Source organism: Oxyura jamaicensis, chromosome 12 (assembly GCF_011077185.1).
Source record: "Oxyura jamaicensis isolate SHBP4307 breed ruddy duck chromosome 12, BPBGC_Ojam_1.0, whole genome shotgun sequence".
NCBI lineage: Eukaryota > Metazoa > Chordata > Aves > Anseriformes > Anatidae > Oxyura > Oxyura jamaicensis.
This window is the reverse complement of record NC_048904.1, coordinates 7,933,358-7,957,885: the sequence shown is the minus strand read 5'-3', so window position 1 is coordinate 7,957,885 and position 24,528 is coordinate 7,933,358. Positions and strand designations below refer to the sequence as shown.

Genomic DNA, 24,528 nt, shown 5'->3' with positions numbered 1-24,528 from the left:
ATACTAAGATTGTTGCTACCACAAATTACAGGGTCATGACTGACCAAGAAGGGCAGGGCTTGGTCTCTTGTACCTTTTTATGGCATTGCAAATAGCTATGCAGTCATCCTGGAGTAACAGTGCAAGAATACAAATTACAGGCTAACCCAGCCTGCTGGTGTCCCAGTGCAAGAGTTTGTTTATGTTAACTTCACATTGCTGTTTCACAAAAGGCACACGGACATAAAGGGAGTGTTGATGTATCAAGTAGGTGTGAGGTGCACTTAGATATTGTTGAAGTTACCTGTGAATAAACCACTGGTATTGTGTTGGTGCAGAGCAGTCTGCAATAAGTAGAAAGATCCTGCTCCAATCAGAACAGTAGATGAGTATGGGGAAGCAGACAGCAATTAATGGGAGTGAAGTTTAGTCAGGAGAAACATCCTTTTTTTTCCAGAAAATGCTAACAAAGCTGTGTCTGTGCGTTCTGATCCAGTGCAGGTGCAGTAACATCATGCTTTGTTAGGGTCCTTGAGTTGTCCGTATGGAGATGGGGAGGGGAGGGTCACAGTTGTGGGGAAGTTCACATTAGTGTTCAGGTATGATTGGCAAAGGTAAGGTTCTTTTAATAACAAGCACAATGTATAGTACCAGTCTTAAAGGAAACAGCTTTCTCAGGTGATGGTAATAGTTGTGGTCCTTTCATATTTGTGTAATAAAGACTGTACATCTCTAAACATTAACAGTAGACATTGTAATGGAAGGTCAGATTTAATTCTCTTACCTTAAAATTGAGACAAGAAGAAGCTTTTTTTGTTCCTCAAAAAAAAATTGTTTTTCTTCAAAATCAGAATTCTGTGAATGAAGGTCAGGTAGAAACTAGCACAAGTTTGATTCCTCCCCCCCTGCCCATGAATGGTGGAAGGCTCAAACTCAGAGATACACTGGCAGGGGTGACATCAGTCATTTTGAAGTTTCAAGCATCACAACTCAAACAATCACTTGAAGAAAAAATGTTGATTTAGAACAAATCTTGGAATCCATGTAATAAAGCTTTAATGCTTTAAAACTTTGTGTTAATCCTAAAAATAAATAACGTGTTGTAACAGCTTGCAGCTTTACAAGAGGAGATTGAACTCACCAGATTCAAAGCAATCTTTATTTACATCTGTTTTGTTCCAGACAAATACTTTTTCAGGTGTAATGTTTTTAAAGGGGTGGGGAGGGATTCTCTCCAGTTTGCGATGAAAGCTTTGATTTCAAGAACGGACAAGTACATAGCCATATTTTTACAGTGGTGTTGAATTGCTGGGTTGCTTCTAGTTTCATTTAGCTATATGTTAGAGAGCTGCATTATCCTTTCAGTTTCCTATTCAGATCTTATACTGTAATGGACTTGAACATGCAGAATGATGGGATTTTGATCCTTTCCAATGTAAGCCGAAACCCTGGAAGTTTGAGCACACAGCTCTTATTCTGTAAAGTAGCAGCACATGAAACCTTATCCAGAAAACATTTAAAAGGAGTTGGCATTAACTGGAAGTTGTAATTAGAAGCTACTAACTGTACTGTCTATTTGAAGAATGTCTAAGAACTGGGGAAAAAAAAAAAAGATAATTTAAACACAACTGAGAAAAAACAAAGCCATTTACAACTAGCATTTTGCAAAAATGTGTAAATCTTCCATCTGTCTTTCCTCTTTTCAAAGATCTAAAAATAGATGTATTACCTTTTAAAGCTGTTCATACAATAATCGGATGCTTTCCTGAACCTTATGCTGTCTTTTGGCTAGGTAGAACTTCTAAAGGTGAGGAGGGGGAAGAGGGAGGAAGGTTGGTGTTTCTTGGAAGCACATTTAATTCTGATGTGCTCTATGCTGTTCTTTCCTGCTTATGTATAAACTTTTCAAAACAAACAAAAACCCCTTCAATACTCTTCACCTTTTTTGTATGGAAATGAGCTGAAACCATTACTATCTCCAAACGTGGGTGTGTCAGCCTTCTACTCTGAGCCCCCAGCTTACAGTTGCACCTGATTCTGAGATAATTTCTGGTGTAGAACTTCAGGAATGTTCCAGTTTCATGAAATTACACAAAGATATTAATTCATAATTCTGAATCCAACCACAAATGTTTCATTTATTGTTGTGGGGCTCTGGGAGAGGAACAAAAATTCCCTGTAGAGATGTGGCCAAGCAGGGAGAGGGTTGAGAGAGATTTATAGCCTTGGTAAAACAGAACTGTGTGGGGAGGTGTGGTACTCAGTAATAACAAATGTATTGTCCTGACTTGTGGCATTGTTATCCTTTAGATCTGTCCTTAATTTCCCTGTAAAACGTGTATATTACCTGCAGTTTTCTTTATTCAGTACTGGTCATGGTTAATAAGAGGGAGGCTGGAAGGCCAGATTTCACCAATCGTTACCATAGGAAATGGTCTATTTTAGCTCTCAGTTATTTCAGAGAGCGCTCATCCGTCTTTAAAACACAGGTTTTGTCTTGTTCCTATTCTCAGATACTGGCTTTTGTAGAAATCTTTTCAGGGCTATACAAATGCTAGTTTAAACTCTAAATAACTTCTCTGTTCCGAACTAAAGATTTGTGGAAGGACTAAGAGGTGTTTTTTTTTTTTTTTTTTTTTTTTTTGCTATGACTTTTTGGGACTGTAAGTGGTCTGCTTTGACCTTAACTGCGTTGCTTAGAGCTGGAAATGTGGGTGAGTGAGCTGATCCTGTGATGTGTTTTGTCATCTTCCGATACAGTTATGATCTCACATCACTTGCCTCATCTGTTTACTTCCAATTTTGCCTAAATGATGGAGACTTGCTTGTGATACCTTGACATTCTTGAAAAGAAAAATGTAACAAAGCCTATTAAGACTTGTCTTAAATGCTTCCTATATGTCCTGTAAATAAATGTAAAGGAAGAAACCCAATGACTTTTTGCTTCTGTTATCTTGAAATTATCACCATATGTTAAATCACTAATACAGTAGTTAGCTAGTTGTATCACCAGCAGACTTGAATAGCATTGATGATGTGAGTCCTGAGGGCCTAATTAAGTGTTTGAATTTTTTGGGGGAGAGGTTAGGCTAGCAGATGCATTGCAGCTGAGAAAACTAGGAGGGTCCTAATAACTGGACTAATTAGCAGTGCTGAGGAGCTTCTAAGAAGTAACAAGTGTTTCAATCAAGATGTCTTGAATAGCTCTTAATACGGACCATTATCTCCTAGCTGCTTCTGCTCACTAAATTATAGCAGGCAAAAAGAAGCTGTTACAGCTAAAATGACTGCGCAGTCACAGAGCAATGTTCAGCAACTGCTCTGTTTCTTTTGTCATTTGGTGTTCCTGATGAGCTGTGTCAGCACGGTACTTCAGGTTGCTGCTGGGTGAGCTTGTAGTACCCGCACAGAGCTGCCAATGCAGAATGGCTAATTTGGTGTCTGCTACAGCCTTGTGCTGGTCACTGATTTGGCTGCCGAGTGTAATGTGTGGCAATCATATGCCACATGGGGATGGAATCAGTGAAATATAGTAGGATAAATGAGCCACTCTCACAGACATTTGTTACTTTTTTTTTTTCCAATCGTTGGTTCAGAACCCTTTGATAAAGCAAGAACCTATTTCTACTAAATGCATTGATTTTTAGTGAATAATACTCCATCAGAACTTCATACATTTGTTATGCTTACAAATAGAGATGCATGCATGTCTCACAAGAGGAAAATAGCTGGAGAAGTGATTAAGTGCACCCTCAGTAAGTACACAGACAGCACGAGTGTTGATCTGAAACCCGGAGCAGCAGATGGTCGGGATGTTCTGTCAGTGCCTGTGCGAAGATGAAGCCGTTACAGTGGCCAGTTAGAAAACAGTCTTCTAACTTCATCTTCAGGGCTTCAGAGTCTCTGAGATGCTCAGGGATGCTGTTCCTCTGGATCTAAATGTTTTCTGTATCTTTTGAAAGACTCTTTTTTTTATATTTTTTTTAAGGCTGCATTCTCTTAATTATGTGTTTCTACTACTATTTACTGTAGGGGAAAAATGCATCTTCTGGATGTTTTGGCTGATTTCTACAAAGCAGTGCACAAAACAGCTGAAAAGATGAAGGAAACCGGTAGTGTTCTTTTAGCTGAGGCTGTTGGTCTCTGCAGTTTCTTTTCTAGCAGGGTAGCAAGGCAGAGGATCCACATCTTAGAAGACATCCGTATTCCAGATACAGCATCTGCACACTGCCATACTTGGGTGTTTTGGGTTCAAATAACTAAACTGGGGGGAAGGTATGGTATTAAGTTTCATGACCGGTGACTGATGTTCTCATAAATGGTATATAACTGCAAGTGCAAATTCAAATTCTGTTAATCAGCCCAGTCCCTGGAGAGAAACAGGAAATAATTGTGGATCACATCTTCCATCCATCACTGGTGTCATTGCTGTCACTTTCTATTTGTTTTGATAGAGAGAGAAACCCAGAAAAGGAGTTTACGGCAACGATTAGCAGCATGGGGGGAAATCTTTGCAAAAGGAAGTCTGCTTGTCTGAGCCCTCACCTCAGAACTAACAAGCTTTATGCTGCTACTTTTAGACAGCAAAATATGTGATGTCTCCTGTGATGAGCTTACCATGATACACAGGATGACTTTGTATTGTTATTCTCATAAGTCATGCTTTAAGAAACCTCAGACATAAATGTTTTATCTGTCATAAACCCAACCTTTTATAATAGCTGTCAAAACTCTAAAATCCTTTCATGAAGCACACTAGGCAAGAACTGTGGTTTCCATTTAAGAAAAGATTGTCAGTTTGCCCAAAAGTAACGAGGGGAAGCAGCAGTGTCAGTAGTAAGCTATACCCACTTAAGAGTGCCTGCTTGCTAAACACAATAACCTTTCTTTAAAAACAAGTTTCTGCATCTTTGAGTTGGTAGGATATAGAACAGTACCATATTTATTTGGCATACTTGTGTTTTTCATGTTAGATTTTTCTTCTCTCTGACTTAAGGCTATGGACAGGTTCTAGACAGTCTGATACTTATGGATCAGGAGCCTTACAAGAACAAATGAGAGACTAGATTTTGCTTTTGCGTACGCTGGGTTCTTGCCAGAATAACTCAGCTGAAACTACTGGAGAGAGTTACCCTTGTGCAAATCCAGAGCAATGGAATAAATGGAACTCTTGTCTTCTTGCAAGGAGGACAAAAAAAAATAAGAAATGTACTTCTCAGGTACATTAACTTCTGTTGTTAAGCTAAGTAACAATGAAACTGCTCTTGGGTGCTGATTTTGCTTGTGCTTTAACAGTAATTGTCTTTCTAAACTTGTGTTGATATTCCTTGTAAATGCCAAGACCTCAGTGTAGGGAAACGCCCTGGAAAAGGGTCTGCGATGGCTAGGATTCTTCTGTATAGTAGAAAAGTGTTCTTAAGGAACAAGATGGATAAATCCATTTAACCACATAGTCTCTGACCACCAGTTGCTCACTGCTACGTCCGTTTTCTTTGAAGTGTGATCCCAAACAGAGGAGGCTACTTCTCAGCAAATGTATCATCGTTCTGGTGCTTTACCTGGGATTTTAATCAGCTGTTTATCTCATGTTGCAGGGAAATCCAGCTGGTGACTGGTTTGCAGGCTAATGATCCAAATGACCCTTGAAGGAGGGTCCCAGTTGACTGCTCAGGGTAGTTGCTGTGCATCAACGCCTGAGTGTGGCCTCTGCTGTCACCCCATTTCTGCAGTAGAGTCTGGGTGTGAACTGACAATAAATTGTACAGTCATGAAGCACATAAACTCCTTTCTGTAGGAGAGGTACTTTGGTCGTGGGAACTGCAGTTTCTAGCCATTTTGAAGTGCATTGCTGCAGGGATTAGAGTCAGAACAAGTAGGCTGGAAGAGAGATCAAGCCCAGCCTCCCACCTGAAGCCAGGCCAACCTCAGGTATCTGAGAGGAAGGGAAAAAAATCCATTGTTTTTTTTTCCATTCTTGAGTTGTATGGGGTAGGAAACATGTCAACTTAGATGTTTTTGTTAGAATGGTGACATTTTTACCCTGTTTTCTCCCTGTTGCATTTCATCTTATTTTTCCTTACAAAAGAAAGAATAGGGAGAGTTGTAATAAAACATTTTATTTGATATATATTTTTTCTCATTTCAATGGTAATAAAAGCTGTCAGTGAGAGGGACTATTGGACTGAATACTTTTGTTTCCTGTAGTCTTAGTGAGTATATGTGTTCAGGAAAGTATCAGTTTTAAGTATGATGTAAATAATAAAAACACCAAAATAAAAGTTCAAATTTAATTATTCAAATAGTGGAAGTTGTAGGAAACTTCAAAAATGACATTATGATGTCCTGTATGCTTTGACAAGCCTTGTTACTTTTCCAGTTCCCAGCTGCCTATAAAATTCAGTCACCTTAATTTAGAAAATACATGCCACATATTCAACAGCAGTAAGGAATCTGAGCCGACAAGTGCACCTGTATGTAAGTTAGTAACTTCTTAAAAACAATTTCACTACAGGGGTTCTGGAATTGCCTTCTAATAATTGTACAACTGTCTGTTGAACTGGATAATTTAAGACTGGTATCACAGAATGGTTGAGTGTGGAAGGGATCTCCAGAGACCAACTAGTCCAACCCCCCTGCTCAAGCAGAATGTCACACGGGAAATGGTTAGGCTGACAGGGTGTCTAAGAAGCAGAGCCATAGAAACAAATTTCTCATTTCAAAATTTTAGTTGGATCATGGACAGATTTAAAAGTTCAAATCTGTTTAATGTCAGAGTTATCCTAGCCATAAAACGGGCAGCCTTCCCAAAGACATGCTTGATCAAAGAGCATCATTAAGAAACAGCAAAAAATCACTTTTTCCTGAAGGTGCTGCATAGGCATAGTCTTGGAAGCGTTGCTAAACTCACATGGCAGTTCTCTTCTGCAATAATGAACTTGTCTGCTACCATAGGCTGAGCGTATTTGTTAAAACTGTGAACATAGATTCAGAGAGATCCTGCTCTTATACAAAGAGAGGACCTTAATTTTGGCCATATTAAATCTGAGTAATAAAAGCTGACTGACATTAACCTTCCTGCCCCCCCTCCCTAAAATGGTTCTATCTAAAGCTGAAATACTCACACCAGTAGGCAAGAGTACCAAGGCAGGAGCAAGACAGTGGGTGTTGAGAACAGATGCAGTATGCAAAAAATATTTTAATAATATTATTTTAATTTTGCATGGGTGCTTGCTATGTATTTGGACTATGTCTTGGGATCTAAGAGAAGAGCCTCAGGCTCCCACCCACATTTGTTGTTTAGCACAAAACCCTTTGACATTCTCCCCATAAGACGGGGGGAAAAAATATATTCTGTGTGAGGGGCCAAGGCAGAACACCCAGCAACATCTTGAAACAGCGATGCAGGTGGGGGGTCATAATAAAGTCTCAAATGCTTTTTTGCATTTTTTTTTTCCTTTGGCCAGATCTACAATGTAGCTATTTCTGTACAGATGATCTAACAGTAGTAAAGAGGGAAAGAACAGGAAGGCTGTTTTCAGAGTCTTCGAGAACTTTGCTAGAAGAGCAAACATCAGGGTTTAATGCATTTTTATGGATATGAAAACAACTCCAAAAGGAGCTGAAGGGAGGAAGATGAATAAAATTCTGAAGGGATTTTTAACTACTCAGGCAACCTGGGTGCTAACAGTGTCAGTGGAGCCAGGCAGGCAGGGATGTTTTCTTATCTTGAAAGCTCATGATGCTTTATGGTTATATAAAAGGGCCAAGGATATCTAAACCCTGATAATTTCACTGGGAATAGATTGTCATCCGCAGCCCTTACTGTCTTTGGCTTCTGAAATGATCAAATTTGTGTCCTGGATGTTGCACGATTGTTTCTGATGGCATGCCATCAAGTAAGGAATGGCAAAAAGACATTTAAAAATACTCAGGCAAGTAGTACTCAGGCAAGCTGTTTCACAATACTTAAGAGATTTTTCTCTCCCTGAATTAGAAAGCATAAATTTCAAATGTATCTAGCATAGTCAAACAGTTATCTCTAGGAGTCTTTTATTTTTTATTCTTTAAATGCATTTAATATGAAAGCCTAAACAGAAAGAATGGAGCTCTCTTGGAAAAATAAGTAGTGAATGTGCTTTTAGTTGGAAGCAAAAACTTTACGGAGCAGGATGAGTAACTTTAGAACAGTGTAATGTAATTGGCTGTGCTGAGCGTTGAGAGTTTCTCCACGTAGATCAGGTGCAGTCTCGTGCCTTTTACTTCGATGGCCTGCACGTAGTAACCTTCTAATCGGGATGGGAAGGATATGATATGTTTGCTTTTCCTATGACTGGACAATTTTTCAAATGATTCCGAAGCAGGATGAATGTTCAGCTCATAGCCCAGCCTTGTATATATGTACAACGTGTGGACTGTGCAATACTACAAAAAGAACTTGATAAAGGGTGCTCCAGAAATGGTACTGTTACTGGCACCATTATGAATGTAGGAACATGGCTTTAGTTATGAAAATGTACCTTTTTTTTTTTCTAAGAGAAATTGTCACCTGTTCATTTAAATTGTATGTTCTGGGGCAGTAGCAAGTTCAATCTGCCATTTAAGGAACTTAAAAATAATGTAGCAAGCTGAATGCCTAGGGTTAAGTCGATGCATTCTGTTCTTTGATCACTAGCTAAGCTCTCAAGTAAGTGCTATTTTGATAGTCCATGTTGGCAAGCCCAATAAGCTACCAGTTCTAGGTGCTTTTTACAATTAGGGCATCTACTTATGGTTTATATTATATCATTATGATAAAAGAAGTCACGGTGCCTGACTTAGAGCTACAGTCTTTAAAAGTAGACCAGTCTGTGGAGTGTTAAGGTGCCATAAAGAAGAACAGATAAAAAAAAGAAGAGGAACATTCCTATGGTAGTCTACCAGCAAACTGCTTAATTTGGTGGGTAAAATTACAATAGGATAAAAAGTTAGAAAATTTATTCTTCTGAATTGCTGCTATCAAAACGCTTCCCACCTTGGCTGGGGAAGCAGACAGTTGCAAGCAGCTCAGATATTTGAGATTCATTGGTGGCTGGAGCATGTTGGGATGCCAAGTGAATGCAACAGAAGCTTGGGATGAAAAGGGAGTTTTTGGATCACAATACTAGGTTGAAAGATTAAAGATGTTTAAAGGCTTCCTTTCATGAAAACTCTGCACTGAAATGTTTTAAGGTGTTAATAAAGTATAAGAAATTTACCTCATCTGTTAAATATAAGTTCATGATCACCCCTGGATGCAGGTACTCAAGTTAATGCCTTAAAATGAGTGTTTTATATGTGTAGTAAAACTATGGTTATCACTCATATCACTTCTGATGGTGGTGGGGAAAGGTGTATCCAGACTGGGCAAGATGGAAGGGCAGAAATTTCATAATGGAGATGTAAATTGAAAAGTTGGGAAACGATAAACAAGTTCACAGAAACGAATAGCTGCTCTGATGTTGAGCTCAGTTCTCAGATCCCCACTCAGCACTGTTGTGAGTTTAATCACTGGCAACTGATCAAATATTTCTTCCTTCTCTAGTACCAGTAGTTCTAACAGGCCTTTGTGGAGAAACAGCTTCTTTTGCCTTTGAACATATGGAATTATCTTGAACTGACTGGTTTATGAACGTTTCCAAAACACTTACATTGAAGAAGTCCAAGAATGCAACTTCATTTCCTCTTCCAAAGCTTAATCTATTTTTTTAATACAGATTGAATTTGGAGCACATATGTTTGACATATGTGACACCATCAAAGAGCTACCTGATGCTCATCAAAACAGTGAGAAACAAAGTAAAACAATAGCTTGAAGGTACGTATTGGGTAACTATTGACTGGTGTGAATTTGCATCCAAAGTTGGTTGGTTTCAGTTCTGAGTCAGCAGTCTGTTAAAGCCACTACTCTGCGTACTTCTCTTCAAGTGGAGGCCTAGATTAAACACTCATATCGCTTTTGTCTATATTGTATAATATAAGCATTTGAAAACTTAAAATACAGTCAGACCATCATGTATTTTAAATACTTCTATAAGCTTGCATATTTTCCTGTGTCACTGGGTAGGCCTTACAGTGGAATACATGAGGAGCATGAGGAATACATGAGGAGCATACCCCTGAGGAGCACGGAGCATCACTCGGACTGCAGAACCTTTTTTCTTTGCTCAAAGGGTAACCACTGAGTTCTCATGAAGAGATCTTTGTGCTGTCGTGGGGATGCCATAAAAATGTCACTTGAGGAAAAAACAATGGAACTTTAAGTGGTTTGGCATTCGTATGCAACAAATTTACATATGGTAAGTAGGTGGACTTGTGAGTGCAGCAGTTAATGTAGAAAGTGACATGTAAACAGCAAGCAGTCTGTGGTCTGTAGTGTTAGTAAAGGAAGAGAAACCAGGACAGCTCTGCAAGTAAGATTTCTATTCCTGAATACCCTTTTCAGGTTATCTGTTAATTTGTCTCTCACAGCTTATCTGTCCCAGTGCTCAATTGTGCACATCATGTGAATTTTGAATAGTTTGGGAATGATTTTGCTTGAACTAGTAACTATTGATTTCTGTGGAGTTAGGGAAAACAAAGCTGTTGTACTTACTGTGATTTATTTATTTAAGGTGGTAAAATGCAATTTAAAAACCTCAGATTACATAACCATGATGCGAAGAGCAAAATCAGGCTATTGTGGGCCCAAGTGCTGAGGTTAGATGAAGGTCTGAGAGAGAAGAGCTCTAGTAGATGTAGCTTAAAATTTTGTAACTAAGTTCTGCTTCTCGCCATGTGTTTGCCAACACATTCAAAGCTTTAGGTTCAAACTCATCACTTTTTGTAGTAATCTGTGCACAACAGCTGAGGCACAGGCATGTGTCCCATTCTGCTACCTTGTTTTATAACCTCTGGCAAAAGACTAGTGCAAATATCTTAGGACAGTACTTTCTTAAATCTCTCCAGTGAAGTAAACCTACGAAAAGTGATGTATGGCAAATTCCTTTCCTACTCTGTTGGTGATTTCTTCTGTTGAAGACAATCTACTGACTTTCTAGCTTAACTTTCTTAGTAGATGACTTCATGCATCCAAGATTTCTGTGAAATTTCCTGTATTTATTTGGTATCTTCAATTTTATTTAAAATTACATAGAGAAAGTAGGAACAGTTCTCTCCTTCTGCAGTGGATCACTTTAGGAACAACCATTTTAATGAGTTTTTCTGGCAGGGGTCTGAACGTTTTATTTTTCATGTAAAGCCAACTCAAAGAAACCGACAGTATAGCAGGCCCAGATATCTGAAATACAATCATCCATCAAAAGCCCTCAGTGGGACAATTACAGCCCCCACATCCTCCTACAGCAAACCTTGATTATAGGGAAGAATGCTTGAGGGCTGCAGCTGACATCAGGCGATGTAAAGTATTGTTGCTGCTATCTTCACAAAATCACCTGCCACAAGTCTTTGTAATGAGGTGGGGGAGATGCATTGAACCATGGGTGTTCTAAATTAATATTGACTTTACATGTTTTGTGATTTATTTCAGTATCTGTATTAATGACATCTATTTAAATTACATAACAGATCCACATCTGTTATGTGGTTTTCACATTCTTTACAGAGCAGGCAAATGCAGCTTTAAATACTCTTTGGAAACAAATACTGTATGTATCCAATACAGACGCGTCACTGTTGAGTGCTCTCAACATTGCTTTCTACCTGAATATTGTTTTATTTCCTTCTTGAAAGACAAGAAGACCCCATGACTCCTTTCTTCTGTTTTTCAGCAGTTCTTTCCAACCTCTGTTTCCACAGCTCGCTCTTGGATCAGGTTTTCAAGTGATATGCACGTTTTTGTCACTTATGTAGGTAAAGCAAGTGTACATTAGGTCTCAGTTATTTCTCCAGTTTAGACAAAAAGCACCGTGATTTGTTAATGCTCTGCACCAGACTGCAGAGCCCTAAGGTGCCGGAAAAGATCCTCAGCAGTAAGTGATGAGGTCCAGAATCTTGCTGTGCTGTGTACAGACCAGGCCAGTGATGCTTCTGTGAGTTTCTTTGACGGGAAACGCTTCATGGGGAAGCCTGAGCTCTGGATCAGGCTTTTCTTTGTTAGTTTAGAAATTCATTCACAAAGCTGTATGTAAGAAGGTATTTGTTAGGGGCAGAAGTATCGCAAATAACGTTAGAATCCTTCAGGCACAGCAATAAGAAAATGCATTTATTCCCTTGTTTCTTAAAATACATCGGATAAAGATTTATGCTTTAGATGCATCACATGGAAAGCCATATGGCCACTTCCATGCTTGGAAAGACATTTGACTTGGCTAAATTTGTTTCTCAGCAAGTTTGTCCTTGCTGACTGCAGAATTTGGGGATTACATCGGGAATGTAGACAAGGTTCTCATGTCCTCTAGCATTTTTAGCTTGATGTAGATATGAGCACAGGTGGGCAATTAAACCTTGTGGTTCATTTCATACTGGGTAAGCGTTACCATTTCACTCCCGCAGTTGGGTACTCCATCAACACTGGTATTATTTCCTTTTGTACATTCCACATTGAAATGGATGCACAGCAGCATCAGAAAACATGGCTCATTTTCTTTGTGTCAGGGATATCAGTTCTTAAATACTTCAGCCCTTTTTTCTAGCCCAAAGGTGAATATGTCTAATCCTTGCTTATTGACATGGACTTTTCTTCAGAGCTGCGCTGCCGTATCTCTGGTGATGTGGATAATGTTGTTTCTGGAAAAGGTAACTGATAGAGAATAACATTGTAGAAGTGGATGCCTGAATGAGCAGAATGGCATCTGCAGAGAGTAGTGAAAGGTAGCAAATGGTGCTGAGTAATACTGTCTTCGGTCACAGAAAACGTACAGTGAAGAATCTAGAACCATACTAATACTAGTACAACAGGGAGCAATCTTGGTAAGAAAGCAACAGGAGCAAATCCCCAATGGAGGAAAGACATGAGATTCTGGGTTGTCCAACAGACTTTGGTTTTGGGGAGCATGGATGCTGTTTTAAGGGAATTTGTGTTAAAGAACTAATAGTAGAATTGCACAGGCTCAAGGGAGACTTTATAGTGACTTTTAGATACCTAAAGGGGGCTGCAGGAAAGCTGGGGAGGGACTCTTTTTCAGGGAGTGTGGTTATGAGACAAGGGGGATGGCTTTAAACTAAAAAAGGTGGATTTAGATTAGACATTAGGATGAAATTCTTTCCTGTGTGGGTGATGGGGCCCTGGCCCAGTTTGCCCAGAGGAGCTGTGGCTGTCCCATCTCTGGCAGTGCCCAAGGCCAGGCTAGATGGGGTTGGGGGCAGCCTGGGCTGGTGGGAGGGCTTGGAACTGGGTAGACTCTGAGGTCACTTCCAGCCCAAACCATTCTGTGATCTGTTAATACATTTGTGTTCTGAGTTTAAGTTTTAATTTTAAAAAGCACAACTGTATATGTCAGGTTTAACATGTACAGCACAGATGATTTCCATTCTGTAGTATGAAACGCTACGGGTAGTGAAGTCACAGTTTGCTTATGACTGAGGCAGAGTCTCCAGAGTGACCTTTGAGTGTCCTTTGATTCTGATGAAAGAAGCAGACCTTTCTTTTTTAAAAGGTCACCTCCTTTTGGTAAATGTAGCCTGAAACATTGCTACTCAGAAAAGTAAGAGCAGAGATGTTCTCCCCTGAAAAGCTCATTCTCCTACTTGGTATTACCCAATAGCACTTGACTCTTGTCTGGCAACGTTTGGGTGGATGGAGGGAGGAAGGGAGTAGGTCTTATTTTTGAGATTTTAAGAGGCTGAATTTTATATTAGCTTCACAGCTTATTTGTTTTCATTCCTCTCCAGTAAAAAGCTGCTTTTCCGTGGGAGCCTGAGAGCACGCTCAAGATGAAAGGAAGTGGAATACAGTGGAAGGGCAGCCAAATTCTGATGGCTTCCTTGCAGATGGTAAGAGTAGTTAAATCATTTAAAAAGGCAGTGTTGTGTTCCTCTTAGTGCTGTCAGCTGTACAACTCTTTTCTATCTCTTGTGAATCTATCATATTCAATCATTGGCCAAAACCTGTTTTTTTTTTTTTTTTTTTTTTTTTTTTAATGAACAAATCACTCTTCATAGAAGTCTGAAGGATGACATTTGGTTTGGGTTTCTCCTGGTACTTTCAGGTTGGTTTTGACCATCGCCTTAGCATACTGGATTACATTCCCATGTGCTGCTTAGTGACACGAGGGGGATGTGAGAGCCTTGTCTGGCTACTATAATGTTCATGCTTCATTACAGATAGAAACATTTATCGCTGCATAACCTATTCAAGATGGATCCTTTTTTCCCTTAAAATATATGCTTGGCTCCGCGTGCTTCAGGTGCATGGTATCTCACAGTCTAAAACAGGGAACTTGGGGAAGACCATGCACAAGTCAGTTTGTTTGACACCAGCAAAATTCAGCTCATGCTGATGGGAATTAGCAAACTGATAGTGTTGGGCTTCCTGAGTACATTTCCAATGAATGCTAACATGTGGCAAGATATCTGCTAATATTAATAATATTTCTCACCCACTATGTCATTTTGGGCCATGTGGAGTTCTGGACAATTCTGGTACCTGACCTTAAACACTTGTATGAAGAAGTTCCTCGCAGTAAAACACTGATATCTGTGGCCTTTGAATCCCTCCACTAGTATCCAGCTCAGGGTTTGGCAGAGGAGCACACAGCTGAATGTTGACTTAAAATCATTACCCTTTAGAGAGTATCAGTCTGCTGCCCAAAGATGATGCCACATCATAAATAGAGCGTGTTTGTTGCTATTCAGACCTCAATAGACATGAGCAGAACGATTATTTACATATTTGTGGCAGTTTCATTTGAAGTACTTTGTGTGAGGACTATGGGGAAAAAGTATGCAGTTCCTGTGGAGCAAGGATATAATTTGTTCGGTAACTACATCATTTGATCACTTTAGTTGCATTTAGTGTTCTAGTACTTAAGAACAAAAACCTTACAGCAGCAGAGGAGGTTTTGCATCTTTTACCTGATTTCAGATATACTCATTTTTCTTAACTGACTTTTTGTTCCTGATTTACAGTTGTCCACTGTGACTTGTCTTAGATAAGAAACCAATGTAGTTTCAAAGACTCACTATTTATCTATCACTAAATGGCCTGATAACCATACAGAGAGTGAATATTGTTTGTTAACCAAGGAGGCATTGCTGGAATAAAGCATTGCCCCTGATACCTGCAGCTTTTGTCACTGGAATGTCACTTCTTAAAGCTTTTTGGCAAATTGTCTTGCATTGGGAACCAATACACTACACCTGAAATCCTGTGTTGTGTTTATTGGCTGGAGTCACTCATGATCAAAAAGCTGAAGCTTCTTGGAGTTATTGGCAGGTGTCCACACGGATCAGTACTGATTTGATAGGTTATCTGGGTATTGACAGTAGGCAGTTATTGTGTCTGCAGCAATCCATCCAGCTTCCCAACCAGCTAAGAGCTACCGTGGGTGAATGACCCCCTACCTTGTCTCTCAATTGCTACCACAACCATTTCACCTGAACATACCTGTATTGCTAGTTAAATGACTTTGCAAAGCATTCCCTGCTTTGTAGTGTAGGTGATCAACAGAATCAATGGCACTATGTGTTTGGCATCAGTTAGCAGAGCTCAATGAGAAGGGTGGGAAAAGCAACAAGAAGCTTTTTTTCCACGTCTTGCCTTTCCTCCCATCTTTGTTTTAACTTTTTCTTGTTTTATTTTCCAGAATTGTATTTTATTTTGTACTTTGCAGATACTGTTTCCTGGTAATAGTTTTTCCTGCTTTAACTTCATTGACAGTTCTTTGAGCAGAGTAAAAAAAAAAAAAAAAAAAAGAATGTCTTTGTTAAAACTTTAAACTTTGCTTACAGAGGTGATGAATACTGGTAGACAATAGGTAGACTCTAGGGAGGAGTTTGCCTCTGTACCATGACCAATTATCACTTCTTATCAGAAACTTACTCTTCTGTTTCATGTCTTTACCACTTAATTTTTTTTTTAAAAAAAAAGTTCTCATGACATACATTGTACAGAGCATTCTTCTCAGAGGAGAGAGAAACAGTTTCAAGTGTTGCAAAACAGTTTTCACTTTTTAAATAGAAAATTTATTACGTCTCCTTTCATTCTTTCTCCTAGGTTTTCACACAGCATCAAAAAATTACTGTATCATTTACAGTTTTTTTATTATTATTTTTATTTTTTTAACAAAGCTCCTTGTTATTTATTGTTAACATTTCTAATTTTTCAAAGGTTGGAGACTATAAGAGATAAGACCATTCTCTCCTTTTTTTTTTTTTGTGGTCATTTGTTTCAAGTTTTTTCTGGTCCTCTTTTTTTCCAGAAATAATTTTTAGCTTTCATACAATTGAGGTTCTACTAATATCACATCTATGAACTACCATTGAGACTGGCTGATCTGAAAACTACCCGGAGATTCCACACGTTTTTTATCAGCAGTTATTTTTGGAATGTGATCACAGTGGCTCTACAGTGTAAAAAGCTACTTACACTTAATCTAGTTAGCTGATTTTCATTCTTTTCACATATATAAATGGGCCTACTTTCCTGTTGTAGTACTGTCTGTCTTTTAGCTATGTATCTAAATTCTTTCAGACCATACTGTCATTTCCCATGCTTACAACATCATCTGTTGGCTACAAGCCCTATTAGTCTCTTTGCTTTCTTTCACTTTTGCATTTCAAGAACGTTTTGTCTGGTTATATTCTGCTTCACGTAATTTGGGAGGAATAATCTCATACCATAAATATATTTGTTATTCTCTGGCTTGCTTTTCACACAAATGGATTTTAATAGTTCCTTTTATTTCATATTGTCCACTATAATTCTTAGTTACTTAAATGTCTTCTCGAAATCCAACCGTCCACATAGTTGTACTAGGTTTGTCTCTATCTTTGCAGCAAGCATATAAGTATTGATTCAGGTTTTCATTTCTCTTCTCTTCTGGTAGTAACAAATTGTCTCTACCAGAAGTCATTGTGAAGGTGAGGTTACAAAGGTAGAAATGAATTTCTGCATGTGTAATGACATGTGCAAGACTGTTCACACACAATCTGAAGAGTTGATATCAAGTAAAATCTGTAGTTTACTATTTTTTCAGCTTTCTCTTGGATTTATTTTTTGTGGTTTCACCATCTTTGTCAATGTATACTTCATTTTTACTGGAGAGAGGGTTCACTATCTTGCATGTTGTAACTGTAATCAATAGGGGTCATTTAAACTCTAGATGGCAAGGGAATTTTAATTGGACCCCTTATAATAAGGTCAAGTGGACTCAGTGCTGTGTAAGTGACAGAATTATTCTCTCCGATGTGCCTCTTTCATTACAGTCGTGTAATTCCAAGTAGCAAAGATGAGAAGTCATGCAGAAAATCTGACAGTTTTCGGACTGCTTTGAAGCCTTGCACACTAAAGATGTATAAATGTTGCTAAATTAATGAGTAAAGGGAATTTTCATGGAGTATTAATGACACCAAAGTGGCGTTATCGTTCTTTTATGTTTTTATGCAAGGCAGTTACATAGTGAATGAGAATATATAAAATAATGGGAAGAATTAATTTGATTAAAGCCTCTGTGTAGTAAGCAGGAGCATCAGTTTGAGCTGCATGCCACTAAATACTGAACTCTTGATTACTGTTCAACAAAATCAATGCAAAAACAGATACAGATTGACAATAAAAACCAATACTCAGTCCCAAAGTCAGGCATTTAATAGCATCTGTGTTTTATGTCTTTTTATTGATTCTTGTGGCCCTTAAGGCCAACTGTCAATTTACTACCTCTGTCTGGATTTGGGGAGGTCAGTGACTTAGAGGAATGTGTTATTTTTTGTTTGTTCTGTATTGTGTATGGATTGTTGCAATTAAAATTCATAACTGTAGCTTGTGAAAATGTTGCTCGAGGCATATACCCAAACATCTCAGGAGAAAACACCATTTCCTGGGTAGTGAATAGGCAGGAGTGAAAATTAAACACTTGCAACAGACCCTTTATTAAAAATAGTTTTCATATAACTAACTTTATTTAGCTGATTTTTATATATCTCAGAAAAATATATTAGGACTGGAGGTGGTGGGTTACAAAGAGATCCTGTATCATTTTAGAATAACCTATTTAACAACAGTGGATGAAATATGTGAGAATTTCACTAATTCATAATTTAGTAATTAGGCATTTTATAAATTCCATGAAGACAAATTATGGCTTATCTTCATCTGTCAGTGAGGGTTTAGGAGCTGTGTGCCTTGTGTATTCATTTCAGCAACACCTCTTCCCTTTCCCAAAGCAAATACAGTAATATTTACTAATGTTTTATGGTATAGAAGCCTAACTTAGTTTTTAATACCTCACTTTTTAATGCCTCAGAAGTTTATGCTATTAACTAGTTTATTTTTGTGTGTGTATCTTTAGTACATTATCCTATGCTATAGTAATTCTGTGACATACTTTGCTTCTAATAAGAAAAAAGGCATCTGAAATGTAGATCATTGCTTGAATTCACAGGTCTTGAACACTACTGGGAATGGAGCCTGGAGTCACACGCCTCTCTTTAACTGGTAGGTAATATTCCCTCTTTGGTGGTGAACTGCTGAACCCAAAACTGAAATAATTGATCATTTGCAAGCCTGGAACACAGTCCACTTTCAAGTTGCTTCAGAAATCCCCACTCGTTTGTTAAGTTGCAGCGTACTCCAAAAAAACGGGAAAAGTTTCTATGTCCATACATGGTAAAGAATTTCTGAGAAATGCTTTGGAATTACTGCTGAATCACTCTTAAAATGCTTGGGAGAGATCTCTGAATAATGTGCAGTGATTTGTGGCAAGTTAACTGCAAATATATGTTCTTGCCACCAAAAAGTATTTCTTCTTTAAAGACAAGAATACACACATCTAATCTTTCCTATTGCAAATCTACAAGGCAGTTTCAGATTTTACTGTGAGATAGAAATGTAGGGTTAGAGAACTAGTCTAGATTTTACCTATGGCTTATTTAATAGTAAATCCTTCAAATGCAACGTCTGGTGGTGTGGTTGTGTGTATGGGTAATCCCATGAAAAATCACATCCTTTGCTTTTTGTTTTGATGTGTTCTTTAGGACTGGCAGTCTAGTTAGGGCTGGTAAAAGTATACCCCACACAAATAAACACAGTTTACTTGTGTGTTGTAGTAAAAAAAAAAAAAAAAAAGTACTCCTGACGTGGCTTGCTTTGGTTCTTCCTGTGATGATAGAAGCAGGACAAAGTTTTGAAAATAAGATTTGCTTATGTTTTTATTAGGACAGCTTGTTTCTTTGTTAATCAAAGAAGATAATAGCCCTCCCTTACATTCCTGCCTTGCTTATTCATGGGTTAACCTAAATAGCAAAGAGCTGCTCTTGCCTATATCATCTCTACTTCAGAAGATTCTGCTTCACTTGCTGCAGCAAGCCCTATGACATGCACACAAGGCTGTGTTAATGTAGCTATGGCAAATGGTACCTAATCCTGTCTTCATCTCTTAATCTGATCAACTGGTGCACAGTAATTCCCTAAACATAACTGGATTATCAGCACAGTCAAACTTCTATCCAGTCACAGTTTAAAATGAACTGTTACGAGGCAGTAGTCAAGGCACTTAATAGATATAGAAGACACTTAAATCAGGCAATCTGATTAATCAGAACATCTTTGAAAACATACCACGTTCTGAAGGCTGCAGACTGATAGATACTCTGTTCTAATCATGTGCAAATATCTTCTGCTTCTTTCATCCTCAAGGCAGGCCCGTTTGCTTCATGGAAGGAGATTTTTGTTCCTCATAATGTTTGGTTGTAAGCAATAGCTGCCTTTCAGTGAGGAGTGGGTGTGAGTCTCCCTGTCTCCTCCTGCCCCTCCCTTTTTCTTTAACTGATAACTTTTATAATTTTCAGCAGCTCCGTGGTTGCAGCATGTTGCGGTTTAACACTGATAGGCAGCTCAGCACCACACAGCCACTTGCTTCTTCCCCTCTGACAGTGGGATGGGGCAAAGAATTTGAAAGCTGTAAGTAAAAAAAAAAACAAACAAAAAAACCGCATGTGTTTGAGATAAAGACAGTTTAATAGGTAGAGCAAAAACTTTGCTTGCAAGCAAAGCAAAACAGGGAATTCATTGCTACTTCCCATCAGCAGATGGGTGTTCAGCTGTTTCCAGGTAAGCAGTGCTTGTCATGCAAAACAGTTTCTTGGGAAGACAAACGCCGGCACTCCGAGTGCCCTCCCTCCTCCTTTCTCCATCTTTTCTTGCTGAGCCTGACATTGTGTGGTATGGAATACCTCCTTGCTCAGCTGTCCTGGCTGTGCCCCCTCCCAGCTCCTGGAGCCTCCTCGCTGGCAGGGCGGCCTGAGGAGCAGAAACGTCCTTGGCTGCACAGGCGCTGCTCTGCAACAGCCAAACCCCTGGTGTTAATGCCACTGATGCTCGTCAAAAACCCCAAACATTGCACTGTACCAGCTACAGTGAAGAAAACTAACTCCATCCCAGCCAAAACCGTGACAGAGAATTACAGTAAAACTGTAGCTTTTGAAGAAAAAAGTCTTTCAGGTCCTAGCACTAAGCATTTCATCTGTGATTCTTCCAGCTAGGAGCTGAGAGGTCATCCAACAGGAAAGTGAGTTTAACTTACACTTAGGAAAATTTTGAGTGTTGACTTGACTACCATCTCCTAGGTCAAATTCAGACATGATTTCTCATCTTTAAGCAACTGTCCCACAACAGTACTTCTATATACTACTGTGCAGCCTTAAACTTCATTAGAAGTCAGTGCAGTCTCCTGATTGGGTTTGCAGTGATACTCTGATACTCAGGACACAACCCATGTGTTCACATACAAACAAAATTTAATCTAGTAACCTTTAATACTCAGAATATGCGGTTCCAGAAAAAATATATATGAAAAATATAAAAAAATAAAAAATCAGACCCTGGGAGCCTCTGCAAATAGTGAAAAAAATCAGTTTAGTAATTGTGTGACTGAGAAGTATGAAGCCTACTGATTTAGCACTGTTAATGAAACAGCTTCCTGAAGCTTTTCCAGGAGTTGCATCCAAGTACTGAGTGCCTTCAGCTGATATATCCGTAACGCTCAGCTCTTAGAGCAACTAATATTTTTGGCTTTGTCAATGTAAATAGTGCTCTCAACAAATTCAACATATTTCACTAAATTAGAATGTTTAATGCTGTTGAAACTGAAGTCCACGAATATACTAGGGTGAATGTGATTGGGTACAGGACAAAGCAGGAGACAGTATATGGACTGCAGTTTTAACTATTTAAAGAATTCTGCGTCTTGGTTAATTACATAAAATTAGTTGAACATGCCCTAACCCAATGCACTGCAGCTTCTGGGTACCCCAGTTTAAAAGCCATACAGACATGCTAATCTTAAACTTCCATTTTAGAAGTGTAGCTTTAATTGTGAACTTATCTGTTTCCTAAATAGTGAGTCTTCATTGCCTGGATTCATGAATTTCAGGTCCTGGGCAAGCTGGAAGTGATGATGAGATGCAGATCCTCACAGAGAGCCTCGCGGTTGACTAAACAGTTGTGGAAGGCTTGTTTTTACCAGACACTGGTAAATTTGTGTGTGTATTAGTAACTGGGATCTGCTCAAAACCTCTGTGAAGTCATTGGCTCTTGCAAGGGCTGAAATAACTTCTGTCCCATCATAAGCAGTGGCAGTGGGCTCTTCTGCAGCTCTTAGGGCAGAGAAAACTTCATGGGAAGTGTCTGCTAATTCTGAAAACTAAATGTAACAGCCAAACCCTGGCTCCTAGAAATGCTGCATGGAGCTGACTATATTGATGACTATTACTGTCTGTCTTCTGTCTGCCAAGCCGGATGTGGATATTTGGTGCAGCACGGCCAGCCTGTGTGGTTAGCTGTAAGAGGGAAACATCTGTTTCTGAAGAGCAGGGCACACCTGAAACTGTGGGCACCCACCTGGATGTGACTCAGCTTGTGGCGGTAGGTAGTGCTGGCCCATCACTAATGAAAGATACTGTTATCAGAGATGCGATAGGGATGCAGGGAGGGAAGTTAGAAAACTGTCTGCATGCAGGAAAAAAGTTTCTTAATTCACTCTTGTCACTGCTGAAGGATAAAAAAAAAATAGATAAACAGAGGCAGAAAGTCAGTAAGATGAAAATCAGCACTTCCTGTGTGCTGTTAGTTCAGTGCTACAGTTGTCAGTCTACTACTGCCCATCGTTATCAAGTGCTTAATAATCAGTATTAATCTAGTTGTGGGATAACTTCTAAGAAATTATTTCATAGCATAGCAGCTGAAAGAATGTGCTGCATGTTAATTATTTGCGTTATCTGTCTCCAGGAGTAACAGCTGGCAAGCAAAGAGCCTAGATTAAAACCCACGACGCAGATAAGTGCCCTGTTTATGTAGGTGTAGAGCATGTTATATAATCTCTTAAAGCCACTGCCTCCAGAAGTGATGAAATACTACGTGATGTAGGGACTGATTTGGAGTATGTCCTGTGGGCCTTAAGTGGGAGGCACTGTTCTCTGTGCAGGTGTACGCAAGATCTCTAATGCTTGCGGTTTTATAATGTGACAGAAAAGAGCTAAAGAGTCACAGGGTGAGAAATCGGTCTAGAAATCAGTCAGTGAAGACAGCTGCCGTCTTTGAAAGGTGACTGTCCTGGCTGGTTTCAAGAGGATGTATGTAAAGATACTGGTCGTGAAGTCGTGGTTGGTATTCTGACCTGCGCAGGTGTGTTCCCTGTTTCTTTATGCGGATGCTAAGCAGTGGAACTCTCATTCCAGGCAGTGGAAGTGTGAATTAGCTGCTTAGTCGTGGGCAACTCCTGTTTTCTGTTCAAGAAGGCAGAACAGTAAAGTGGAGGCGCGTTCCTTGTCCTTTCAGTCTCAGCCTCGTCAGCCTGTTTCCCAGGGAGGTGACGGTTGCTCTTGGTTCCTTCAGTACGTGTCTTCCCATGCATCTCCTGGGAGCATTGTGCAGAGTTCTACATGTGCCTGGGGGGATGCAGTAGTGAGTCCTGTGAGACCTTGAGCCGTAATGAGTCATTCGACCCCTCTGTTGCCTTAGAAAATGAGAGGATCACAGAGACATCCTTTTAAAGAGCCAGCATGCTCCTTCAGTGACAGAAGGGAAGACGGGTGATGATCTGTGGCTCTTGAAACCTCCATGCTGTTTGTATAAGAGGAGGACTTTCACTCTTAGGGTCTCTACATTATTTCAGTCTCTAAATACAACTTACAGCTTCACTCAGTTAAATATACTTTATTTCCTGTCCTGTGCTTTCAAGTTGTAATGCTTGAACAGTGGAAATACTGTGTTTTCCCCAGAGGCAAAAAGTCTTGTGAAGGATAAAGTATCTGGGAAACATTGGGATGAAAAGGAAGTTCAGGAATTGCACGGCATAACTTTCAAATAAGAATCTCAAGATTATTATTATTATTTTAATCTTATAAAGGAATGATCTGCTCCCTCTTTCCCCTTATTTTGATTTATTTTGTGACTTGTATTTAGTTATATTGATGTATACTGTATGGTGTGCTTATTGAGAACGTGCAACTTAAGTTACATTATCCAGGCTGAAAATACTAGGGGAAAGCAACAATGATAAGATCTGATTTAATACAGTGCAGTTTGTAGCATCTGGCTGTCATGTTTCTACGTGCTTGTCACCAACAAGCATTCTGACAATTAATCAATATTGATATGATGCTCGGAGTGTGTAAAGGATTGAACAGAGTAAGCGCCAACATGGCTGTATGCCCTTTGGCAGGAACTAGATGAGGTCAAAAAAAGAATAATTGACTTTTGAAGTTGTACAAACTTTCATTAGGTTTATTCTTATAAAGGAAGGAACTAATAATGAGGTAATCTTTAGAGAGCTATGAGCAAGACTGTTCTTATCTTTTGCTTTCCTTTGGTACATATCCAGAAGAAAGTAGTAACAATGCATATTCAGTCTACTTATTTTTATCCGTGTTGACAATACAGTCACTGGTTTTCTACTATTTACAGTAAACTTTTGGCAAACTTGTGCTGCTTATTGACCATAAAAATCCTCTCATGCACTTCCAAAGGAAAATTGGGAAGTCTTTCTCTTCCATGTGCTGTCTATTCATCTCACAAATTGCACAGGATAATTAGACTGAAATTTCCTATTTATTCATAAACCAGCACAGGATGGGGAGTAACACTGGAAACTGTCCCAAAATTGCCCGACCAGCTCTGATGTTGTCAGCATAATTCAGTCTCTGTGGCAGTACAGCGCTGTCAGCTTTTGCATATTGGTCGCCAGCTTCACTTCAGAAATAGTTGCAGAGGGGAGGTGTTTTTTTTTTTTTTTTTTGTCCCCCCTCCTATGGTGTTCCAGGGTGGATTTTTTTTTTTTTTTTAAAAAAAGGGCAATTCTTGGTCCCACACTGCCTTAGCAATCCCATCCAGTTTTCTCTTTAATGTTTTCCACATATGGTTGTGAACTTCAGTGTCTGACT

At 39.2% G+C, this 24,528-nt stretch overlaps 1 protein-coding gene across 1 annotated transcript in view; it reads left to right on the top strand.

The window, feature by feature from the left end:
- Positions 1-6,118: 6,118 nt before the first annotated feature.
- RFT1 (RFT1 homolog) overlaps positions 6,119-24,528 on the top strand; it is a 44,307-nt gene continuing 25,897 nt past the window's right edge. The window contains exons 1-2 of the mRNA XM_035337697.1: positions 6,119-6,188; positions 13,825-13,926. Of these exons, the coding sequence (XP_035193588.1) occupies positions 13,867-13,926 (60 nt within the window). The 5' untranslated portion in view covers positions 6,119-6,188; positions 13,825-13,866. The remainder of the gene's footprint in view (positions 6,189-13,824; positions 13,927-24,528) is intronic.